The sequence below is a fragment of the Cololabis saira genome, chromosome 10, assembly GCF_033807715.1.
Source record: "Cololabis saira isolate AMF1-May2022 chromosome 10, fColSai1.1, whole genome shotgun sequence".
Classification (NCBI taxonomy): domain Eukaryota; kingdom Metazoa; phylum Chordata; class Actinopteri; order Beloniformes; family Belonidae; genus Cololabis; species Cololabis saira.
In genome coordinates, this window is record NC_084596.1 from 7,015,527 (window position 1) to 7,036,843 (window position 21,317).

Sequence of the window (21,317 nt, forward strand, 5' to 3'; positions counted from 1 at the left end):
AATGTGTACTATTGAGCATTAACATGTGTTAATATAAATATATTAAAGAACCATATATGTGTACTATTGAGCATTAACATGTGTTTCAGAGAGCAGGAGATATGATGACTAGTTGCCTATAAGTATTGTAATGGTGCAAAAAGTCAAACTTCAGAGGCATGTTATCATTTATCCTAACCTTTATTGGAATGTATATCCAAGTTTAGTTGCAGGAATCTGAGGGAACGGATGTAAGAACAAAACTGGACAAGAACATCTGAAACAACCACAACCAAATTCACTCTATCCGGATGGAGCAATTTAACTGGATAGTTTTTTTTATTTTATTTTTTTTTACTTCTCTTTATTGAGGTTCTGACAGCATTACAAGTATATCTGTCAGCACTTTTATAGAACCACTTTTTCTTTTTTTTTCCTCCCCAAAATTGAACATTTTAATGGGAGAACAAAACTCAGCAGGACACACTAAACAAACATAATACCCCAGTAAGGAAGACAAAAAAAGACAAAAAACACACAAAACAAAACAAAACAAAAAGTAGTAGTGGGGCAGAGTAAGACAAATACGGAAATAATAAAAACTAGACAAAACAAAACACACACCATCAGACTGGCATAATGATGTCCGAATTGCTAGGGCATGCTGTAGTTATTTCACACCATGTTAGCTAGGTAAACCAAGGTTCACTCCAAGGGGGTCCACTTGGTCCAGAACGGGCTGCCATATCTTGATAAATCCCTCGATATTGTCGTGGAGGGTATAAGTCAGTTTTTCCAGAGGGAGTTCTCTCAGTACTTCCTTATACCAGTCGTCCAGTGTCGGAGCATCCTTGGAAATCCAGAAAGTGAGAATAGTCTTCCTTGCTATGTACAACAGTATTCCAATCAATTTAGCATTGGGGGCATTTCTTGCACTGTCTGCTTTAGCTGCCAAAACATACTGCAGAGGTGACAGTTCCAAATCATATCCAACCAAAGTAACCACTTTATCCTTCACTTCTCCCCAGAACTTTTGTACCTTTACACATTTCCAAAACATATGTACATATGTGCCCACTTCAGTGTCACATTTAAGGCAGTTAGGAGAGGCCAGACCAAGTCTGCTCCTCAGTAGTGGTGTAAAATGGAGTCTATGTAATATTTTAAATTGTCTCTCTCTATCAGCATTACAGCTCAGAATAGTGAGTGTATTTCCTATAACTGCTGCCCAGTCATCCTCATCTATCTCACAATCCATATCACTCTGCCATTGCCTACGGATGTGATCAGTAGAGTAATTACAATTTAGGCCAAAGTTTAAACATGAGAGATAATCTTTGCGGAATGGATTGGATAGTTTCTTTTAAAGGCCGAAATGAAATAGAGTAACGAGACTGTTTTTAAAATGTAAGGAGTAAAAAGTACAGATAATTGCGTGAAAATGTAAGGAGTAAAAGTAAAAAGTCGTCTGAAAAATAATTACTCCAGTGAAGTATAGATAACCAAAATTTCTACTTAAGTAAGGTAACAAAGTATTTGTACTTCGTTACTTGACACCTCTGGAGGTGGATTATTATAGTTAAACTCAAACCTCCAGCTCTGGAGATGTGGTTGTTCCTTCATTCTTTTTTTTATACACATGTGTTTATTGATTTTCTTTTAAATCAAAACAAAACAGTATTGCACATAAAGCATAAAATTAAGCAAAAACCCCGCCCTCCCCCCTCCCAAAGGGAAATCAGAAAAAAAAACAAAAAAAACACAAAAACAAAGAAAAAACAAACAAACAAACAGGGAACGACATTACTTGTTTGAAATATCAGATAGATGATGCAGAGGTTGGAAAATGGATCGCTGGAGAAACCACTTCAAAGAAATCCTCAACCGCATACCCCCACTGGATCCACCAACAGTGGAACCTCCAACAGAAGAGCTAGGTATATGCACTGGACCACCAAGCAAAGCAGAGATTGATAAAGCCATCTCATCACTCAAGAATGGGAAAGCGGCAGGATCTGATGGGATCCCCCCAGAGGCATGGAAAGCGGCAGGAAACCTTTCGGTTGAAGCTCTACACCCGTTACTTAACAGGATTTGGCAGGAAGAAAAGATACCTTTAGACTGGAGGAAAGGCACCATAGTAAAAATACCCAAGAAAGGAGACCTGACTCAGTGCAAGAACTGGAGGGGCATAATGCTCCTTTCAGTTGCCAGTAAGCTACTTTGTAGGATAATTCTCAACCGTACAGCAAACGCCATGGAATCCAAACTGAGAGACAACCAAGCAGGCTTCCGACCTAACAGATCGTGCAGTGACCAAATTGCGACCCTAAGAATTATCGTGGAACAATCTGCAGAATTGAACTCACAACTGTATGCTGTTTTCATAGACTACGAGAAAGCATTCGACTCAATCGATAGGACTACACTGTGGAACATCCTGGCTCACTACGGAATCCCCTCAAAGATAATCAACATGATTAAAGTATTCTACACCGACTTCCAAGCACAAGTATGTCATGAAGGAGACCTGACAGAGCCCTTCAACATGGCCACTGGAGTGCGGCAGGGATGCCTCTTGAGCCCGCTGCTTTTCATAACGGCGCTGGACTGGGTGTTGAGAGAAACCACCAAAGAGGGAAGGTTAGGGATTCAGTGGACTTTGACGACCATGCTAGATGATCTAGACTTCGCGGATGACCTTGCCCTCCTGAGCCATACCATCAGCCAGATGAGACAGAAGACACAAAGATTAGAACACAGCTCAGGTCAAGTAGGTCTGGTCATAAACGCAAGCAAAACCAAGGAGATGCGAGTAAAAACTCTGGGGAATGCCAAACCTGTGTGTTGCAGAGATACAGAGCTAGAGATAGTGAAAGAGTTCACGTACCTAGGGAGCGTCATCAGCAGTGATGGAGACACATCCAAGGATGTAGAGGCACGCATAGGTAAGGCAAAGGCTGCCTTTGCCCAACTAAAACCAGTCTGGAGGGCCAGGAACATCTCCCTCAGAACCAAGCTACGGATCTTCAAATCCAATGTAAAGACCGTCTTGCTATACGGATGCGAAACCTGGGGTCTAACACAGTTGAACACTCATAAACTTCAAACCTTCATCAACTCAAGATTACGCTACATCCTAGGCATCTGGTGGCCCAAGAAGATCAGCAACCAACACCTCCTAGAGACGACAGGGCAGGAAGCAGTAGAGATCACAATCAGGCGTAGAAAGTGGAGGTGGATAGGACACACATTGAGAAAACCACCATCATCCATCACAAGAACTGCGTTAGACTGGAATCCCCAGGGCAAGAGAAGGAGGGGTAGACCCAGACTGTCGTGGAGGAGAGGAGTCAAAAAGGACCTAGAACACGCCAATACCTCATGGCATGAGGCGCAGAACATCGCTAGAGACCGCAGCAGATGGCGACACCTAACTGAGGCCCTATGCTCCAGACGGGGCAAAGAGGATTAAGTCAAGTTAAGTCAAGATGCAGAGGTTACATCAATATTTCCAAACGAATATATCCGCTTCAAGTTTCTAAAAATTCTCCAAGATCACAGTTCTCCAAGAACGAAAGAAAGGGATTCCAGATCTCATGGAATTTGGCTGATTTCTTTTTCATCGTGTACGTCACTTTTTTCAAGGACAAGGCATGTTGATAACTCCTTCAGCCAGCGACCAAACGTAGGGCTCTTAACATCCTTCCAATATAGAGAGATCAGGCGTCTAGCTTGTACAAGACATAAGTCAGTCATTTTCCTCTCTTTGTTGTTCAGCAGACAGTCTTCCGGATACAAATTGAGAATGCATAGTTCAGGGCAATCAGGGACTGGATTCAAGGTCATTTGAGAAATGCATTTTAAAACTTCATTCCAGAACTTATGTATCTCAGGGCAATCCCAAAAGCAGTGAAATAAAGTACCTTTTTCCACATTGCATTTGACACAGACATGAAGAATATTAGGATTCATCTTATTCAGTCTCTCCGGAGTGATATAGGTCCTCATAATCCAATTGTACTGAATCAGATTCAGGCGGGTATTTATTGTTAGACGATGAACTCCTGAGCAAATCTTTCTCCAGGCCTCATCTGAGATATCTTTCTGCATGTCATTCACCCATTGAGTTCTCTTATGCTCAGTAGAATCACTATGGTTTTCCGCTAGTATTGTATAGAAAAGGGATATTTGACCTTTGCCATTGCAGTTATTGACAGCTACATTTTCTAATATGGATAGAGGAGGTTGTGTAACAGAATGTGTCTTGGCATAAATGAAGCTCCTTAACTGTAAATATTTAAAGAAATGGGTCCGGGAGATACCATATTCATTTACAAGTTCCTCAAATGACATTAATTTGTTCTCCTTGTATAGGTCCAGGATTTGTTGTTCCTTCATTCTGAAGCAAATAAGAGCCACGGACCTTCAGGACCTTCAGGACCGTCAGATCTACTGAGATCTACCTTCAGAACGAGTCAATCACTGTAGATTGAATCAAAAAAAAAATAATTAAATGGTCAAACACAAAAACTTACTAAAAGAAAATAAAGTATATTTAAAACGTAAATCAGAATATTCTTGGTAAATTGAAAGTTAAGTGGGATAATGAAATGGGAGAGACTGTTCCAGGTGGTACAGTATATGGGAAGAGGCTGTAGGGTGAAGGGGACGTTTAGCTTTAATCCAGTTTAAAATCTTACCCAGGATGCATCACTCTAACGATAGAAGGGCAAAGATATTTGACAATATGGAGGAGAATTGTAGCAGATGCCGTAGTTCCCCTGGAACCTTAACACATGTTCTGGTCATGTCCATCCTTGAACTGTTTATAAAACCAGATCTGAAGTAACAGGAAGAGAATGTCACCCTAACACGTTTACCTGGATGGTTTAAGGATCTCTAGGTTCAAAGATAGAACAGCCTTTTCAACGTTGATCGCTAGGAGACTCATTCTTCTACACTGGAAATCTTCTTGCCCACCAAGATGATCTGTATAGACGACTGATCTAATGTTGCATCTAAAATTGGAAAAGATCAAATACACACTAAGAGGGTCCAATGAGCGTTTTTATAATATTTGGAATCCATTAATAAAATAGTTTGAAAAGTTTCCTGAGAGTCCCTGAGGGGGTAAGACCTACATACATAAATGCAAATAAATGTGTTATGGTTGTTTTGTTACTCTTTAACCGTAGTATTTTTATTTGTTACTATAACTATTATTTTTGTCTCCCTTTTTTTGGTGTAAGATGTTTATGTGTGTCTTAAGAACGATCTCAGTCTGGTAGACACCAACCATCTGCACCTCTTTTTATCAAATATTCACTACTACACTTTTTTGTACTACACTACAAAAAAGTCGAAATGTCGTGAATAATGTTGAAATACAATTTCAAGAATAAAATCGAGAGTAAAGTTGAAATTTCGAGTATAAAGTCGAACCTTCGCCTTTTTTCTCAACATTTCAACTTTATTCACGAAATTTTTACTTTTTTCTCAACATTTCGACTTTTTTCTAAAAGTGCATAATGAAAAAAAATCTTCCCCCTCTAAAATATGATTTACATTTTTCTCCTGCCTGGCCCTAATACTCTTCTGTATAAACCTAATGTTTTTCACTCCTGCTTGTTTGTGCCTAAGTTTATCAATAGAAAACAAGATCTTCCTGTCATTTTCCAGCAGTTTTTTACTTTTTCATCTGATTTTTTTATTCATATCCAACTAGACACACTGGAAATCTTCATTTACCCTTCTGTCCAACATCTGGTCATCAATTTAATATTATATTTAGATCCTAAACTCTGGAATGACTTGAATGTGTCGCTGAAGTCGACATTATCTTTTACCTCCTTCAGAAAGTTATTAAAAAAACATCTTCTTCTGTCTTAACCTTCAATGTCTTTATCTTTAATGTACGGAAGAGTATTAGGGCCAAGCAGGAGAAAAAACATTTGAGACGGGAAGATTTTTTTTCATTATGCACTTTGAGAAAAAAGTAGAAATGTTGTGAATAATGTTGAAATACAATTTCAAGAATAAAGTCGAAATTTTCGAGAATAATGTCGAAAGTTTGAGAATAAATTAGAATAAATAAATAAGAAATTTCGCCTTTTTTCTCAACATTTCAACTTTATTCACGAAATTTTGACTTTTTTCTAAACATTTTGACTTTTTTCTCGAAGTGCATAATGAAAAAAAATCTTCCTCCTCTAAAATATTATTTAAATTTTTCTCCTGCCCGGCCCTAATACTCTTATGTATAAACCTAATGTCTCATGCTTGTTTGTGCCCTCCATGCACTGTTTTAAAAAGAATTGTGCTAAATAAATAAATGAAATGAAATGTGTGTATAAATGATTCACGAATGTTTTATTGCTGATTGACTATAAGACGCACACGGAACTGAGGGGGGTTGGAAATGTAAAAAAAAGGGGGGGATCTGTCTTAAGCCAGGTATGTAACTCTGTTTTGTGTTTAATAAAAAGAGATTAGAAAAATAAATAAAATGTGAATCAACATAAATAGAATACTAAAAGTTGGAAAGTAAAAGTGACATATAAAGGAACCAGGGAAACTGTTATCTCCACAGGTGATGGTTCTGCTTTTATTAGGGCAGAGATAAAGAGACGGAGGGACACTGATTAAAAAGTGAGGTTATCTGCTGCTGTAAGCGAACAAAGAGCTCCATCTGCTCCGATAAGGGAAGAACGCCGATAACGGAGCTCTGAAATTCAATATTGTGGAACAAAAGAGCAGCGGAGACGAGCTGCCGAGCCTTTGTGTGTCTGTAATTATGGAAACCTCCGAGAAGAGAAACGCTGTCTCAGCAAGGAGCGTCCTGGAGACGCTGCTGAGACGCTGACGCAACTAAACACCAGAAAAAAGCTTCTGATGCTTACGGAAGAGTATTAGGGCCAGGCAGGAGAACAATTAAAATAATACTTTACAGGAGGAAGATTTTTTTTCATTATGCACTTCGAGAAAAAGTACAATTTCGAGAAAAAAGTCGAAATGTTGAGAAAAAAGTCGAAATGTCAAGATTAATGTTGAAGCACAATTTTGACTTTATTCCTTTATTCCTGAAATTGTCAAGGCAAGTTTATTTGTGTAGCACAATTCAACACAAGGCAAGTGCGTTACATCAACATTAAAAGCGGCAAGACACAATTAAACAGTAATTGACAAATAAAATGATAAGAAAAGTACGGAAGCATATTGCATTCACTTGAGAAAAAAAAATCTGCTCTGTTTTTCTGAATTAACAAGATAAGTATCTCAGAATTCTGAGAAAAGTTTTAATTAAAAAAAATCCGCTCTGTTTTTCTGAATTAACTAGATAATTATCCCAGAATTCTGAGAGAAGTTTTGTTGAAGTACAATTCCGAGAAAAAAGTCGAAAGTCGAAAACATTAATCTCGACATTTCGACTTTTTTCTCGAAGTGCACAATAAAAAAAGATCTTCCCCTCTCAGATATTGTTCTCCTGCATGGCCCTGATACTACTGTAGATGTAATTAACTGTGCTGTTAGTTATTCAACAGAAATCAAAAGTGACCCTAACGGGTGTCCAGACCTCTGTCCAGGGAGATGTTTGTCTGAGAAAAGGGGAAAAGGGAAAAATAAATAAATAAAAATGATTGTTACTTATTTTCCTTTTCTTTTCTGAATGAATATGTGTATATATCCTCAAAGAGGATTGTGATGGTGATGACAAAGGATATTTATTATTATATTTAACATTACTTAATTAATTAATTACCCCCTTCTTTTCCTTTATTAGTTATTAATTAATTAGTATTATTTATGTATTTATTTATTTATTTATTTATTTATTTGTATGATCTGATCCTAGACTTTAGTTAGACTGCTTTATGACACTATTTAGATAGAAAAGACACAGCATGACTGCTAATGAACATTGCATGGTTGCCATTAAATGAAATATTTTTAACTTTGAAATTGTATGTTTTATAATTGTATGTAATTAGTTTTTTATTGATTGCTGTAAAATTCTGCTCTTTGTTCAGTGGAGCCGCGGCTTTCACTGCTAGCTGAATTGAATCAAATCAATTCAATCAAATCAAATCCTACTCACACATAACCCACCCTATATTTAATTATTTAGTTTTTTACTTCTTCTCTTCCTCTCTTTTTTCTTTCATATATATATATATATATATATATATATATATATATATATATATATATATATATATATATATATATATATCCTTCCTGAATAAAAATAAAAAGGGGAGATGTTCTGGCCCTCAGGTGTGTAACACAATACCAATAGTGGAAGACATCAGCTACAATCGTAGAGAAGAAACGTGCTCTAGGACACTTTATGTTTTTTATGTTTTTACAGATAAAAATAGCAAATGTTCACACTCCCAGGAGAGCAGATGAAATCTGCCTCCACTGGTTCCTCGTTTCCTCTGGATCATGTGATGTGAGAAAAGGGCGGGACTTTCTGAGCATTGTTCCTTCTTTTCTCCACCGCCTCAACTAATCAAAGAGTAGAAAACCTCGTTGCAATTTTAATTGGATTCAAATTAAAGTCTCATTGTTGGAGACCTTTGTTAAATAGCTCATTAACAAGGTGACATTTTCAGGGAAAATACGAGGCAGATTAATGTCTCATAAACCTCAACAAACAAAATTGGTTCCTTAAATCAAAATCTAATAAACCGGAGTGTTTTATTATCTGGTGTGTTGGTTCTTCACAGAGACGAACCAAACCCTGAGTTTTACTGGACAGTGGGGGGGCAGGGGGTCCAGGACCAGACCAGGACCAGGACCAGGCTAGCTGGACCTGAACCAGGAGCCTTCGTCCCTCTGGACCGCAACGCTAAAAACAGCGGACATTTAATCAAATCTAAACGCTCATTAGAAGAGTCCAACCTGATCTCACAAAAATCTGTGAAATGCCCACGACCTCTCACCACTATTTTCCGTGGTACCAACATGGAAAATGGTATAATTCCGTGTGAGCACCACGGATATTGTACTATGCAAAGTCAATGGGATCCGTTGTCCTGATATATACACGGATTAGGACATTACTATTATTTATATATTATTCTTTATTCTTTCTTATTCTTATTCTTTCGTTATAGTAGCTAAATTATGAGTTTTTGTCACGCAAGGTACTGTTTGTTACTGCCAGTTTGTAAAAGCATGTTTTTAACGCTGTTTTAGCAGTGTTTTATTGAGGTTTTAATGGGAGCACCACAGATATAATACTATGCAAAGTCAATGGGATCCGTCACCCGATTTGACTGCTGTCATACCATTGAATGAAGGACAAAACGATAACAATCATCTCATAGATATGGGCCAGTAGGGCCCTACTCTACCTACTAGTAGGCGCAGGAGGCTGTTATCGCCCCTTTCTATGGCTAACCCCATGTTATTAATGCTTGCTATGGAGCTCACACCAAACAACATATAAAAAATTTAGATTTCTATGACTTCTGCAACAGTGTTTCCTCCAAAACGTCCTGGCTGGTTAGGAGGGTGTAGAAACGTATAGGTCTGAGAGCCTCCTGACTAATGGAACAGGGCCTATTTTGTGTCTTTTTTTCCATAGTTCCCTAACGCCTTTAGCTAGGAGTCTGAATTTTTTATATGTTGTTTGGGGGCATCCCCTGAACAGACAGACGTTAGTTTGGTGCAGATCGGACCTGTACTTTTCGATGGGCGGGGCTTTGAAACTTCACCTTTTCCAACATTCAAACGGACGCCGGTGCCACAAAATTTGACCAAACCAAGTAAAACTTGACCTGTGGCAACGTTGAATTAATGTACTCAGGTTTTAACTAACGTTGAACAAACGTACTCACCTCTGGACTAACGTACTCTCCTTTAAACAAACGTACTCACGTTTGAACTAACGTTGAACTAATGTACTCACGTTTGAACTAACGTTGAACTAACGTTGAACTAATGTACTCAAGTCTGATCTAACGTTGAACTAAAGTTGAACTAACGTCTGAACTAACGTACTCACGTCTGAACTAACGTACTCACGTTTAAACTAATGTAGAACTAAAGTTGAACTAACATTGAACTAACGTTGAGCTAATGTTGGGCTAACGTTTGACTTAACGTGTGATTGTTAAATCTGAGCTGCGTCTCTCTCTCTCTGGTCTGGCCTCTCTTCTCAATTCAGGGTAAACTTGATGAAATCAAAGACTCAACTACGACACACAAGTGAACAGATTCTTTTAATAAATAACATCATCATGAAAGCCATAAAGACCAGAAGATACTTTATCTTTTTTCATCATTCCAGGACAGTTTGAACCGAAGAAGTCGTCACAAGCACATTTACAAAACCAGGCGATGGAGTGGAACTATCACGGGTGACAGGAAGTTTACTCAAACGAAGACGAGTCCAGACAGGAAGTTGGCAGGACGGCAGGACCTGTGAGGCCTCCTAGTCCATGAACCCTCCGTACCTCTTCTGCAGCTCGCTGCCGTTCTCCCAAGACCTCTTCAGGGCGCCTCCGTTCCTGCCGTCCACCAGCCACTCCGGCCTCCCCACGCGCCTCATGAACCCGCCGTAGCGCTTCCTGAGGCCCCGCCCCAGCACCGCCTCCAGGAGCTGGCCCGGAGCCGCCTCCCCGTCGGTGCGACGCATGAAGCCCCCGTACCGCTTCACCACCCCCCCCGCCGGGCCTCCCCCCTCGCTCGCCGCACCCAGGATCTTCAGGACCTCCTGGCGGATGTTTTCCTCCTGGTCCCGGTCTCCCGGGTCGCCGGGGTTCCCCTCCAGAGAGGAGGAGCGGCGGGACATGAAGCCGCCGTAGCGTTTCGGGAAGCCACTGTATTTCTTGGCCAGCAGGTGCTCGGGTGTCGTCGGCGGGTCGTCGCCGAGCATCGCCGCTCCCAGTTCCTGCTCCGGACGGCCATCGGCGTCCACAGGCGTCCGGTTCTCCTCCTCAAACAGGAAGTCCTGGCAGCGGCGGAGTCCCTGTCCGTCCAGCTCGCCGTCACACTCCAGGGAGCAGGCCTGCAAGGAAAACAGACAAGTTTCTGTCAGGGTTTGACACTCCCCCCCCCAGTTTTTTTACTTTTAGTTTCTGTCTTGCCCCGCCTGTGTCCCATCTGCCCTGATTGTGTCTGCACCTGTGTCTCGTCATGTCTCGTTATCCCTTCAGTATATCTTGTCTTGTCATTCCTTGGTTCCCGGTCGGTCCGTACTGGTTCTTCCCTCCATGTGCTCCTGGTCTTTATCCCTTTTAGTTTTGTGTTTTTTGATCCTGCTCTGCAGCGCCTTGTTTTTGCCTTTGTGGATTAAATCCTTTTTGTTTTTGAGAACTCCTGCCTCTGGCCTCCCTCTCTCTCCTGCACTTGGGTCCTTAAAATACCAAACCTTAACAGAACGGACCGACCATATGGACCCATAGGGAGAGCGCCTCTCCCTTATGGAGTTTTTGCGCCAGGAGGAGTATTGGGACCCCTTTTGGGGAACACGCCTGGCTCTGAGTGGGCCCAGGAGCCTGCAGGCTCAGGGGAGGCTACGACGACGGCGTCAGCGCCAGCCCCAGCCCCAGCCTGTTCCGGTGGGGGCCCTGGACGCACCTCTTCCTGTTCCCGAGGTGGTCCTGGACGCATCCCAGCCTGTTCCCCCCTTCTGGGGAACACGCCTGGCTCGAGGCGGGCCCGGGGGTTCTCAGCCCCAGGGGAAGCGACGGCGTCAGCGCCAGCCCCAGCCTGTTCCTGCTCCAGCGGTGGTCCTGGACGCATCGCCCCCTGTTCCGGCTCCAGCAGTGGTCCTGGACGCCTCAGCTCCTGCTCGAGTTCCTCCTCCGGTGATGGTTCCGGACCCCCCTCAGCCAGCTCCGAGGACCCGTGCCCCCCCTCAGCCCGCCCTGGATGTGGACTGTGGGGACATCTGGGATCTGTCCCTTGAGGGGGGGCCAGCGCCCCGGACCCGGGTACCCCCGGAGCCGGCGCCTCGGACCCGGGTACCCCCGCAGCCAGCACCACGGACCCGGGTCCCCACTCGGGCAGCTCCGGGGATCCTCTGCCCCCGCATGCTGTCTGCTCCTGTTCCGGCTCCCCGCATGCTGTCTGCTCCTGTTCTGGCTCCCCGCATGCTGTCTGCTCCTGTTCCGGCTCCCCGCATGCTGTCTGCTCCTGTTCTGGCTCCCCGCATGCTGTCTGCTCCTGTTCCGGCTCCCCGCATGCTGTCTGCTCCTGTTCTGGCTCCCCGCATGCTGTCTGCTCCTGTTCCGGCTCCCCGCATGCTGTCTGCTCCTGTTCTGGCTCCCCGCATGCTGTCTGCTCCTGTTCCGGCTCCCCGCATGCTGTCTGCTCCTGTTCCGGCTCCCCGCATGCTGTCTGCTCCTGTTCCGGCTCCCCGCATGCTGTCTGCTCCTGTTCCGGCTCCCCGCATGCTGTCTGCTCCTGTTCCGGCTCCCCGCATGCTGTCTGCTCCTGTTCCGGCTCCCCGCATGCTGTCTGCCCAAGTCCCCGAGCCCTGTCAAGTCCCCGAGCCACGCCAAGTCCCCGAGCCACGCCAAGTCCCCGAGCCACGCCAAGTCCCCGAGCCACGCCAAGTCCCCCTGTCAAGACCCAGGCCTAGGCCTCGGGGACGCCCCCCCGAGCTGTCTCGCTGGTCTGCTCGGTCCCGAGGTCGGCCCCCGGAACTTTGGCCGTGTGTGGCTTGGGCCCTCCTCCAGGCCACCTCCGCCCACCCTGGGTTAGGACTCTGGGGACACCTGGGATCTGTCCCTTGAGGGGGGGGTACTGTCAGGGTTTGACACTCCCCCCCCAGTTTTTTGACTTTCAGTTTCTGTCTTGCCCCGCCTGTGTCCCATCTGCCCTGATTGTGTCTGCACCTGTGTCTCGTCATGTCTCGTTATCCCTTCAGTATATCTTGTCTTGTCATTCCTTGGTTCCCGGTCGGTCCGTACTGGTTCTTCCCTCCATGTGCTCCTGGTCTTTATCCCTTTTAGTTTTGTGTTTTTTGATCCTGCTCTGCAGCGCCTTGTTTTTGCCTTTTGTGGATTAAATCCTTTTTGTTTTTGAGAACTCCTGCCTCTGGCCTCCCTCTCTCTCCTGCACTTGGGTCCTTAAAATACCAAACCTTAACAGTTTCATGGTCAGTGGAGTCAGCTGTGAACAGCCCTGGGGCCTCATTTATAAAATAGTGCGCAGGATTCATACTAAAAGTGCACGTAAAGCCGAAAATGGCAGGCGCAAAAAATCCGGATTTATAAAACCGCGTGCACGCACACTTGCACGCAATGTTTGCTTTATAAATCACAGTCCAGCTGGAAGGTTGCGCCGGTGAATTTGCCTCATATCCCGCCCTCTACACGCCCACTTTTTACCATATATGGGCAATGCAAAGTAGTATTTGCATATGAATGAGCCTGCTGAGCATGTGCAGCGGCTCCTGCAGTCTGTTTGTGCGTCAGGATGAATGAGACGTGTCGAGCCACCGTGCCACTGAATTTCACGGAGACTGAGAACGTGATGTTGTTGATGAGGTGGAGGACAGGAAAACAACATTATTTGGTGGTCACAGTAAAAGTAGAAAAAGTATATAAATAGTATAAAATAAAGCGAGTGAGTGGCAGCACGGCGTTGCTGCGCTAAACGCCGTGAGTGCCCCGGCGCAACAGGGGGGACATGTCCCCGCGTCTTTTCAAAATCATGTTTGTCCCCCCCACTTTTTACAGTTTAAAAACTAACGGTAGGCTCAGCCTGTAATTGCAAATCATCAAGACACTGTGCGAAGGCGATGCGAGAACGGCCCGGCAGCCCCGCTCCCCCTCTCCTCTCCCCTCCGTGCTGCTCAAGGCTGATTTATGGTTCCGCGTCACACCAACGCAGAGTGTACGGCGTAGGTGCTCGTCGCCGCATAACAACAACAAGGAAATCAGTTTGTAAACAAGACCTCTGACCTGCATGACGTCATCTCTGTGCGCGCATCCCGGACAGGTACAGCTAGACTTAAAACGGTAACTTAGACTAGAAAACGGTAAGGACGTCCATCATATTCAAAGTCGTCGTCCACAACCTCAGAATTTGACAAATATTCAGACATGTTTCAAATAACTAACAGTAAACTAACAGTAGCGAACTCCAGCTGTACACAGAGCTGTGTCTGGGATGCGCGCACAGAGATGACGTCATGAGTTCAGAGGTCTTGTTTACAAACTGATTTCCTTGTTGTTAGTGAGTTATTATGTGTTTAACTGAATAAAAACCTGGGGACTAAGATGTAGCAAGAGTGGGCAAAAGAAATGAACGAGTTTCGCGGCAATAATGTGTTATTTAGAAGCTGCATCGTCTGTGTCCCGCTGTGCCCCGTTCACTACCGTTATATGGAAAAGCGGCTCGCACAAAACTCCTAATATCTTCAGAAGGACTCCAAATGACACCAAACTTGCCTGGGTGATTATACGACCATAAAAAATGCCAGAAATAAGGTCCAGGTTGTAAAAAACGAAACTTTCCCTTTAAGGTTTTTCTCCCACTATGGGAGTTTTTACCTGCCATTGTTTATGTAATAATTGCTCGGGGGTTTATGTTCATGTTCTGGATCTCTGGAAAGCGTCTGGAGACAACTTTTGTTGTATTAGACGCTATACAAATAAAATTGAATTGAATTTAATGTGCAGGAACAGCTGTTCTCTTACACCAGTACTGATGTCTTTCTCTCTTGGCATCGTGTTAACACTCGCCTGAACACAAAGAACCGAACAAACGCTCTCAACAGCTGTGCTCCGACATCACCTCCTTCTCACGGCCCCGTGTGGACCCATAATCCTCGGAGGCAGGAGTCCGATCACATTAAGCGTCTCTGGATCCTGCTGGTTCTCCGAGCTGATGAACGTAGATGCTCCAGAACCGCTGCAGAGCTTCTGGGAACAGAATTAATGAAGCGAGGACCTGCTGGCCCCAGCAGCACTGGTGCCAATGACGGGGTAAAGTAATGGTGCTTTTCCACCAGCACCTACTCGTCTCTACTCCACTCGGTTTGGTTCTTTCCCACCAGGGGTCTAACGTGCCAAGTAGATACTTTTCTGTAGCTACTCTGCCGAGTTTCTAAGCGGCTGAGTCGGGCTGTGATGTCATCACACTGCAGGCCACCGATTGGTCGGGGGGTTGGAGTCAGAGACAACCGAGACAACCGAGACAAACCAAAAACATTAAAAAGCCGCTTGAAGCTTCTCTCTCTCTCATTTTTAAATTGATATGGAACACAAGCCACGGAACTGAGGAAGATCTGAGGAGGATCTATGGAGGATCTGTTAGGATCTGTTAGGATCTGTGGAGGATCAGTTAGGATCTGTGGAGGTGGATGGACCAGGGAGAAAAGGCCGGTGTTGTTAGAGTAAAGGAGTGTTTACCAGAGGCGAGGCGGCCGGCTGCTCCTGCAGGCGGTAAACGCAGCGAGCGCAGTCGTCCCTGCAGCCGGTTCCTCCCAGAACCAGAGACACGCAGGTGCTCACGGAGAGCAGCAGGTACCAGCTCCGCGCCGCGGCCGCCATCGCTGCAGAAACACAAACACACTTAAATCTGACTCAAAACAGAGACAGAAACATTTAAATCTGGTAGAGAAACAGAACAGCTGAACGGAGACGAGAGAAGACTTTAAATGTGCTGGAATCTGGTGGAACCAGCTCTGGTAGACCTTAAACCAGGACTAGTAGACCTTAAACCAGGACTAGTAGAACTGAAACCAGGACTAGTAGACCTGAAACCAGGACTAGTAGACCTGAAACCAGGACTAGTAACTGAAACCAGGACTAGTAGACCTGAAACCAGGACTAGTAACTGAAACCAGGACTAGTAGACCTGAAACCAGGACTAGTAACTGAAACCAGGACTAGTAGACCTGAAACCAGGACTAGTAACTGAAACCAGGACTAGTAGACCTGAAACCAGGACTAGTAACTGAAACCAGGACTAGTAGAACTGAAACCAGGACTAGTAGAACTGAAACCAGGACTAGTAACTGAAACCAGGACTAGTAGACCTGAAACCAGGACTAGTAGACCTGAAACCAGGACTAGTAGATCTGAAACCAGGACTAGTAGACCTGAAACCAGGACTAGTAACTGAAACCAGGACTAGTAGACCTGAAACCAGGACTAGTAGACCTGAAACCAGGACTAGTAGATCTGAAACCAGGACTAGTAGACCTGAAACCAGGACTAGTAGAGCTGAAACCAGGACTAGTAACTGAAACCAGGACTAGTAGATCTGAAACCAGGACTAGTCGATCTGAAACCAGGACTAGTAGAGCTGAAACCAGGACTAGTAGAACTGAAACCAGGACTAGTAGAGATGAAACCAGGACTAGTAGACCTGAAACCAGGACTAGTCGATCTGAAACCAGGACTAGTAACTGAAACCAGGACTAGTAGATCTGAAACCAGGACTAGTAGAACTGAAACCAGGACTAGTAGATCTGAAACCAGGACTAGTAGATCTGAAACCAGGACTAGTAGATCTGAAACCAGGACTAGTAGAGCTGAAACCAGGACTAGTAGAACTGGAACCAGGACTAGTAGAACTGAAACCAGGACTAGTAGAACTGAAACCAGGACTAGTAGAACTGAAACCAGGACTAGTAGAACTGAAACCAGGACTAGTAGAGCTGAAACCAGGACTAGTAGAACTGAAACCAGGACTAGTAAATCTGAAACCAGGACTAGTAGAACTGGAACCAGGACTAGTAGACCTGAAACCAGGACTAGTAGAACTGAAACCAGGACTAGTAGACCTGAAACCAGGACTAGTAGAGCTGAATCCAGGACTAGTAGACCTGAAACCAGGACTAGTAGAGTTGAACCCAGGACTAGTAGAACTGAAACCAGGACTAGTAGAACTGAAACCAGGACTAGTAACTGAAACCAGGACTAGTAGACCTGAAACCAGGACTAGTAGAACTGAAACCAGGACTAGTAGAGTTGAAACCAGGACTAGTAGATCTGAAACCAGGACTAGTAGAACTGAAACCAGGACTAGTAGAACTGAAACCAGGACTAGTAGACCTGAAACCAGGACTAGTAGAACTGAAACCAGGACTAGTAGAGTTGAAACCAGGACTAGTAGATCTGAAACCAGGACTAGTAGACCTGAAACCAGGACTAGTAGACCTGAAACCAGGACTAGTAGACATGAAACCAGGACTAGTAGAACTGAAACCAGGACTAGTAGAACTGAAACCAGGACTAGTAGAACTGAAACCAGGACTAGTAGAACTGAAACCAGGACTAGTAGAACTGAAACCAGGACTAGTAGAGCTGAAACCAGGACTAGTAGAACTTAAACCAGGACTAGTAGAACTGAAACCAGGACTAGTAGAACTGAAACCAGGACTAGTAGAAGTGAAACCAGGACTAGTAGACCTGAAACCAGGACTAGTAGAGCTGAAACCAGGACTAGTAGACCTGAAACCAGGACTAGTAGAACTGAAACCAGGACTAGTAACTGAAACCAGGATAGTAACTGAAACCAGGACTAGAGACCTGAAACCAGGACTAGTAGACCTGAAACCAGGACTAGTAGAACTGAAACCAGGACTAGTAGAACTGAAACCAGGACTAGTAGATCTGAAACCAGGACTAGTAACTGAAACCAGGATAGTAACTGAAACCAGGACTAGAGACCTGAAACCAGGACTAGTAGACCTGAAACCAGGACTAGTAGAACTGAAACCAGGACTAGTAGAACTGAAACCAGGACTAGTAGATCTGAAACCAGGACTAGTAGAACTGAAACCAGGACTAGTAAAACTGAAACCAGGACTAGTAGATATAAAACCAGGACTAGTAGAACTGAAACCAGGACTAGTAACTGAAACCAGGACTAGTAACTGAAACCAGGACTAGTAAAACTGAAACCAGGACTAGTAGACCTGAAACCAGGACTAGTAACTGAAACCAGGACTAGTAGAACTGAAACCAGGACTAGTAGAACTGAAACCAGGACTAGTAGAAACCAGGACTAGTAGACCTGAAACCAGGACTAGTAGAACTGAAACCAGGACTAGTAACTGAAACCAGGACCAGGAGACCTGAAACCAGGACTAGTAGAACTGAAACCAGGACTAGTAGACCTGAAACCAGGACTAGAACTGAAACCAGGACCAGTAGAACTGAAACCAGGACTAGTAGATCTGAAACCAGGACTAGAACTGAAACCAGGACCAGTAGAACTGAAACCAGGACTAGTAGAACTGAAACCAGGACTAGTAGACCTGAAACCAGGACTAGTAACTGAAACCAGGACTAGTAGACCTGAAACCAGGACTAGTAGAACTGAAACCAGGACTAGTAGACCTGAAACCAGGACTAGTAGAAACCAGGACTAGTAGAACTGAAACCAGGACTAGTAGAACTGAAACCAGGACTAGTAGAAACCAGGACTAGTAGAACTGAAACCAGGACTAGTAGACCTGAAACCAGGACTAGTAGAACTGAAACCAGGACTAGTAGAACTGAAACCAGGACTAGTTGAACTGAAACCAGGACTAGTAGAACTGAAACCAGGACTAGTAGAACTGAAACCAGGACTAGTAGAACTGAAACCAGGACTAGTAGAACTGAAACCAGGACTAGTAGATCTGAAACCAGGACTAGTAGACCTGAAACCAGGACTAGTAGAACTGAAACCTGGACTAGTAGATCTGAAACCAGGACTAGTAGAACTGAAACCAGGACTAGTAGATCTGAAACCAGGACTAGTAGACCTGAAACCAGGACTAGTAGAACTGAAACCAGGACTAGTAGAACTGAAACCAGGACTAGTAGACCTGAAACCAGGACTAGTAACTGAAACCAGGACTAGTAGACCTGAAACCAGGACTAGTAGATCTGAAACCAGGACTAGTAGAACTGAAACCAGGACTAGTAGAACTGAAACCAGGACTAGTAGACCTGAAACCAGGACTAGTAGAACTGAAACCAGGACAAGTAGAACTGAAACCAGGACTAGTAGAACTGAAACCAGGACTAGTAGATCTGAAACCAGGACTAGTAGACCTGAAACCAGGACTAGTAGACCTGAAACCAGGACTAGTAGATCTGAAACCAGGACTAGTAGACCTGAAACCAGGACTAGTAGACCTGAAACCAGGACTAGAACTGAAACCAGGACTAGTAGATCTGAAACCAGGACTAGTAGAACTGAAACCAGGACTAGTAGATCTGGAACCAGGACTAGTAGAGCTGAAACCAGGACTTCTGGTCCAGATCCTGGTCCAGGTCCTGGTCCACGTCCAGGTCCAGGTCCAGGTTCCTTCCCTCCTAAAGGGGAGTTTTTCCTGCCGTTGTTCATGTAAGATTTGATCGGTCTGTTCTGTCTCTGGAGACTTGTGTTGTAAGAGACGCTTTATAATTACTACTGAATAGAATTGTCTTAGTTAGCAAAAGCTGCCTAGTTTATCACATTCAAATGTTATAAATACATATTTCTATATTCCATATCCCCTTCTATTCGGGTTTTTAAATGTCTATTTTATTCAACTCTTTGCTTGTCCCGTTTTTTTACCTTCTGGATGTAGATATGATTGTTTCTTTTATTATTCTCCAGAACATGATTATTATTATTACTGTTATTATTATTATTATTATTATTGTTATTGTTATTGTTATTATTATTATTATTATTATTATGTCATTATTATTTTCGTATCATTATTATTAGAAGTAGTAGTATTGTATTTTTATATCAAGCTATTTTTAAATGATTTAACTCCACATTTCTGCATTTCCACCCTCAAGTCCTTGTTAATACGTTTAAATGCAAATATTTCAAGCAATTATTTAGTTAATTTAGAAATCAAGGATTTAAAAATGCAGAATTTTACATATCAGTTTGAAGTAAAACACATTTAAAAGCATCAAAAATGAATAATAATAAAATATTCTTGTAAATTCAATTCTCTGGTGACGTTAATTTAATCAGTCAGATTTTTGCGAGGAAGTTAAAAAACAGATTCTGTCTCGAGTGTTGGAGAAGCGCGTTTAGATTTTATCTCCGACCCTCGGACCTGAGGATCAGACCAGATCCAGGTGTCGTGCCAAAAAGTGATTGCCTGCCAGAATCTGATTTCTGTCCGCGGGAGCGCGCACAGCAGCCCGTTGCGCTAAAACGTCAGATTTTCAGATTATGAAGCTCAAGAATGAGATCAATTCATATTTAGGCAGAAACAACTTTTCATTAAGTGTATTTGGCCTTCAATCAATTTTTGTCAGGTGAAAATGCCTATTTTATGTTGTAATGGTCCTTTAAAAGAGTTAAAAGCAATCCTGTGAGCTCTAGTGTTTATATTATGAAGCAGGTAAAAAAGACCCATTTTCAGGGGAGAAATCAGATTCTGGCAGGATTCACTTTTTGGCACGACACCGGTCTGGGACCAGGTCTAGGACCAGGTCGACCCCGGACCCGGAGTCATCTCACCTCTGGGTCTGAGCGCGTCTCTCTGCGTCCTCGGTCCAAACTTTCCTGGAGACGGAGCCCGGAGCCCTGGACGCGCCTGCACCGGCGGGTGCTGATGCTGAGGATGCTGAGGATGAGGAGGATGCTGAGGAAGATGCTGAGGATCAAGCCGCCGCGGACGGACGGGTTCGGGAGAAGCTGCTGCGCTGCGTCCAGGCGGCTCTTTAAAGAGTTTCTGCCGCTGACGTCACCGAGGGGGCGGGGACAGTGATGTGACGCCCCCAGGAACCCCCCCCCCCTCCACCTCCCCCTCCACCTCCACCTCCACCTCCACTTCCCCACATCTGTGTCACGCTTTTCTGATCACTTAATCTCGTATTCATCCCTTATCTCACCATTCCCGACAGTTAAACACACCATTCTTAAAGTCAACTCAATAAAACTCAATAAAAACTCAATAAAACTCAATAAAACTCAATAAAACACCTTTCTGTTATAGGATCCACTAGCCGATACCTCCAACGTGACCAGACGTCGTTCATTTTACATCCTTTGCTCGTTGTTAACTTGTCTTTTTACCCAGTTTTAAAGTTTGCAGTCTTGAAACTTTTATAACTTTTAAATTAAAGTCCAGCAGATCGGGATGCGCTTGTGTAGCTGGTCACGAAGGATCCAATCAAATCAATCGAATCTCCATAAACAACTACGTGGGCGGGACCGGCGCCCCTGATTGGACAGCTCTCTGTGATGTCACAGGTAGGTTTGTGATTGGTTGTGCTGAAGTCCAGGTGTGGTCTGGGGGAGGAGCTGACTCCGCCCACCTCAGGGAAGTGGGTGGAGCCCGGCAGCTGACTGGACACGCCCCCTAACCTCAGCTACCAATCAGCAGCAACTTTAATTACTGACCAATGATGCGGACC

General features: G+C 44.0%; 1 protein-coding gene across 1 annotated transcript; it reads right to left on the reverse strand.

Annotated features, from left to right (window-relative positions):
- Positions 1 to 10,198: 10,198 nt before the first annotated feature.
- Positions 10,199 to 20,578, reverse strand: LOC133451793 (proenkephalin-A-like). Its single transcript, XM_061730937.1, has 3 exons — positions 20,419 to 20,578; positions 15,357 to 15,499; positions 10,199 to 10,999 (listed from the first exon to the last, which is right to left on the reverse strand). The coding sequence occupies exons 2-3, from the start codon at positions 15,495 to 15,497 to the stop codon at positions 10,424 to 10,426; spliced, it is 717 nt and encodes a 238-aa protein (XP_061586921.1). The 5' UTR covers positions 15,498 to 15,499; positions 20,419 to 20,578; the 3' UTR covers positions 10,199 to 10,423.
- Positions 20,579 to 21,317: the final 739 nt, after the last annotated feature.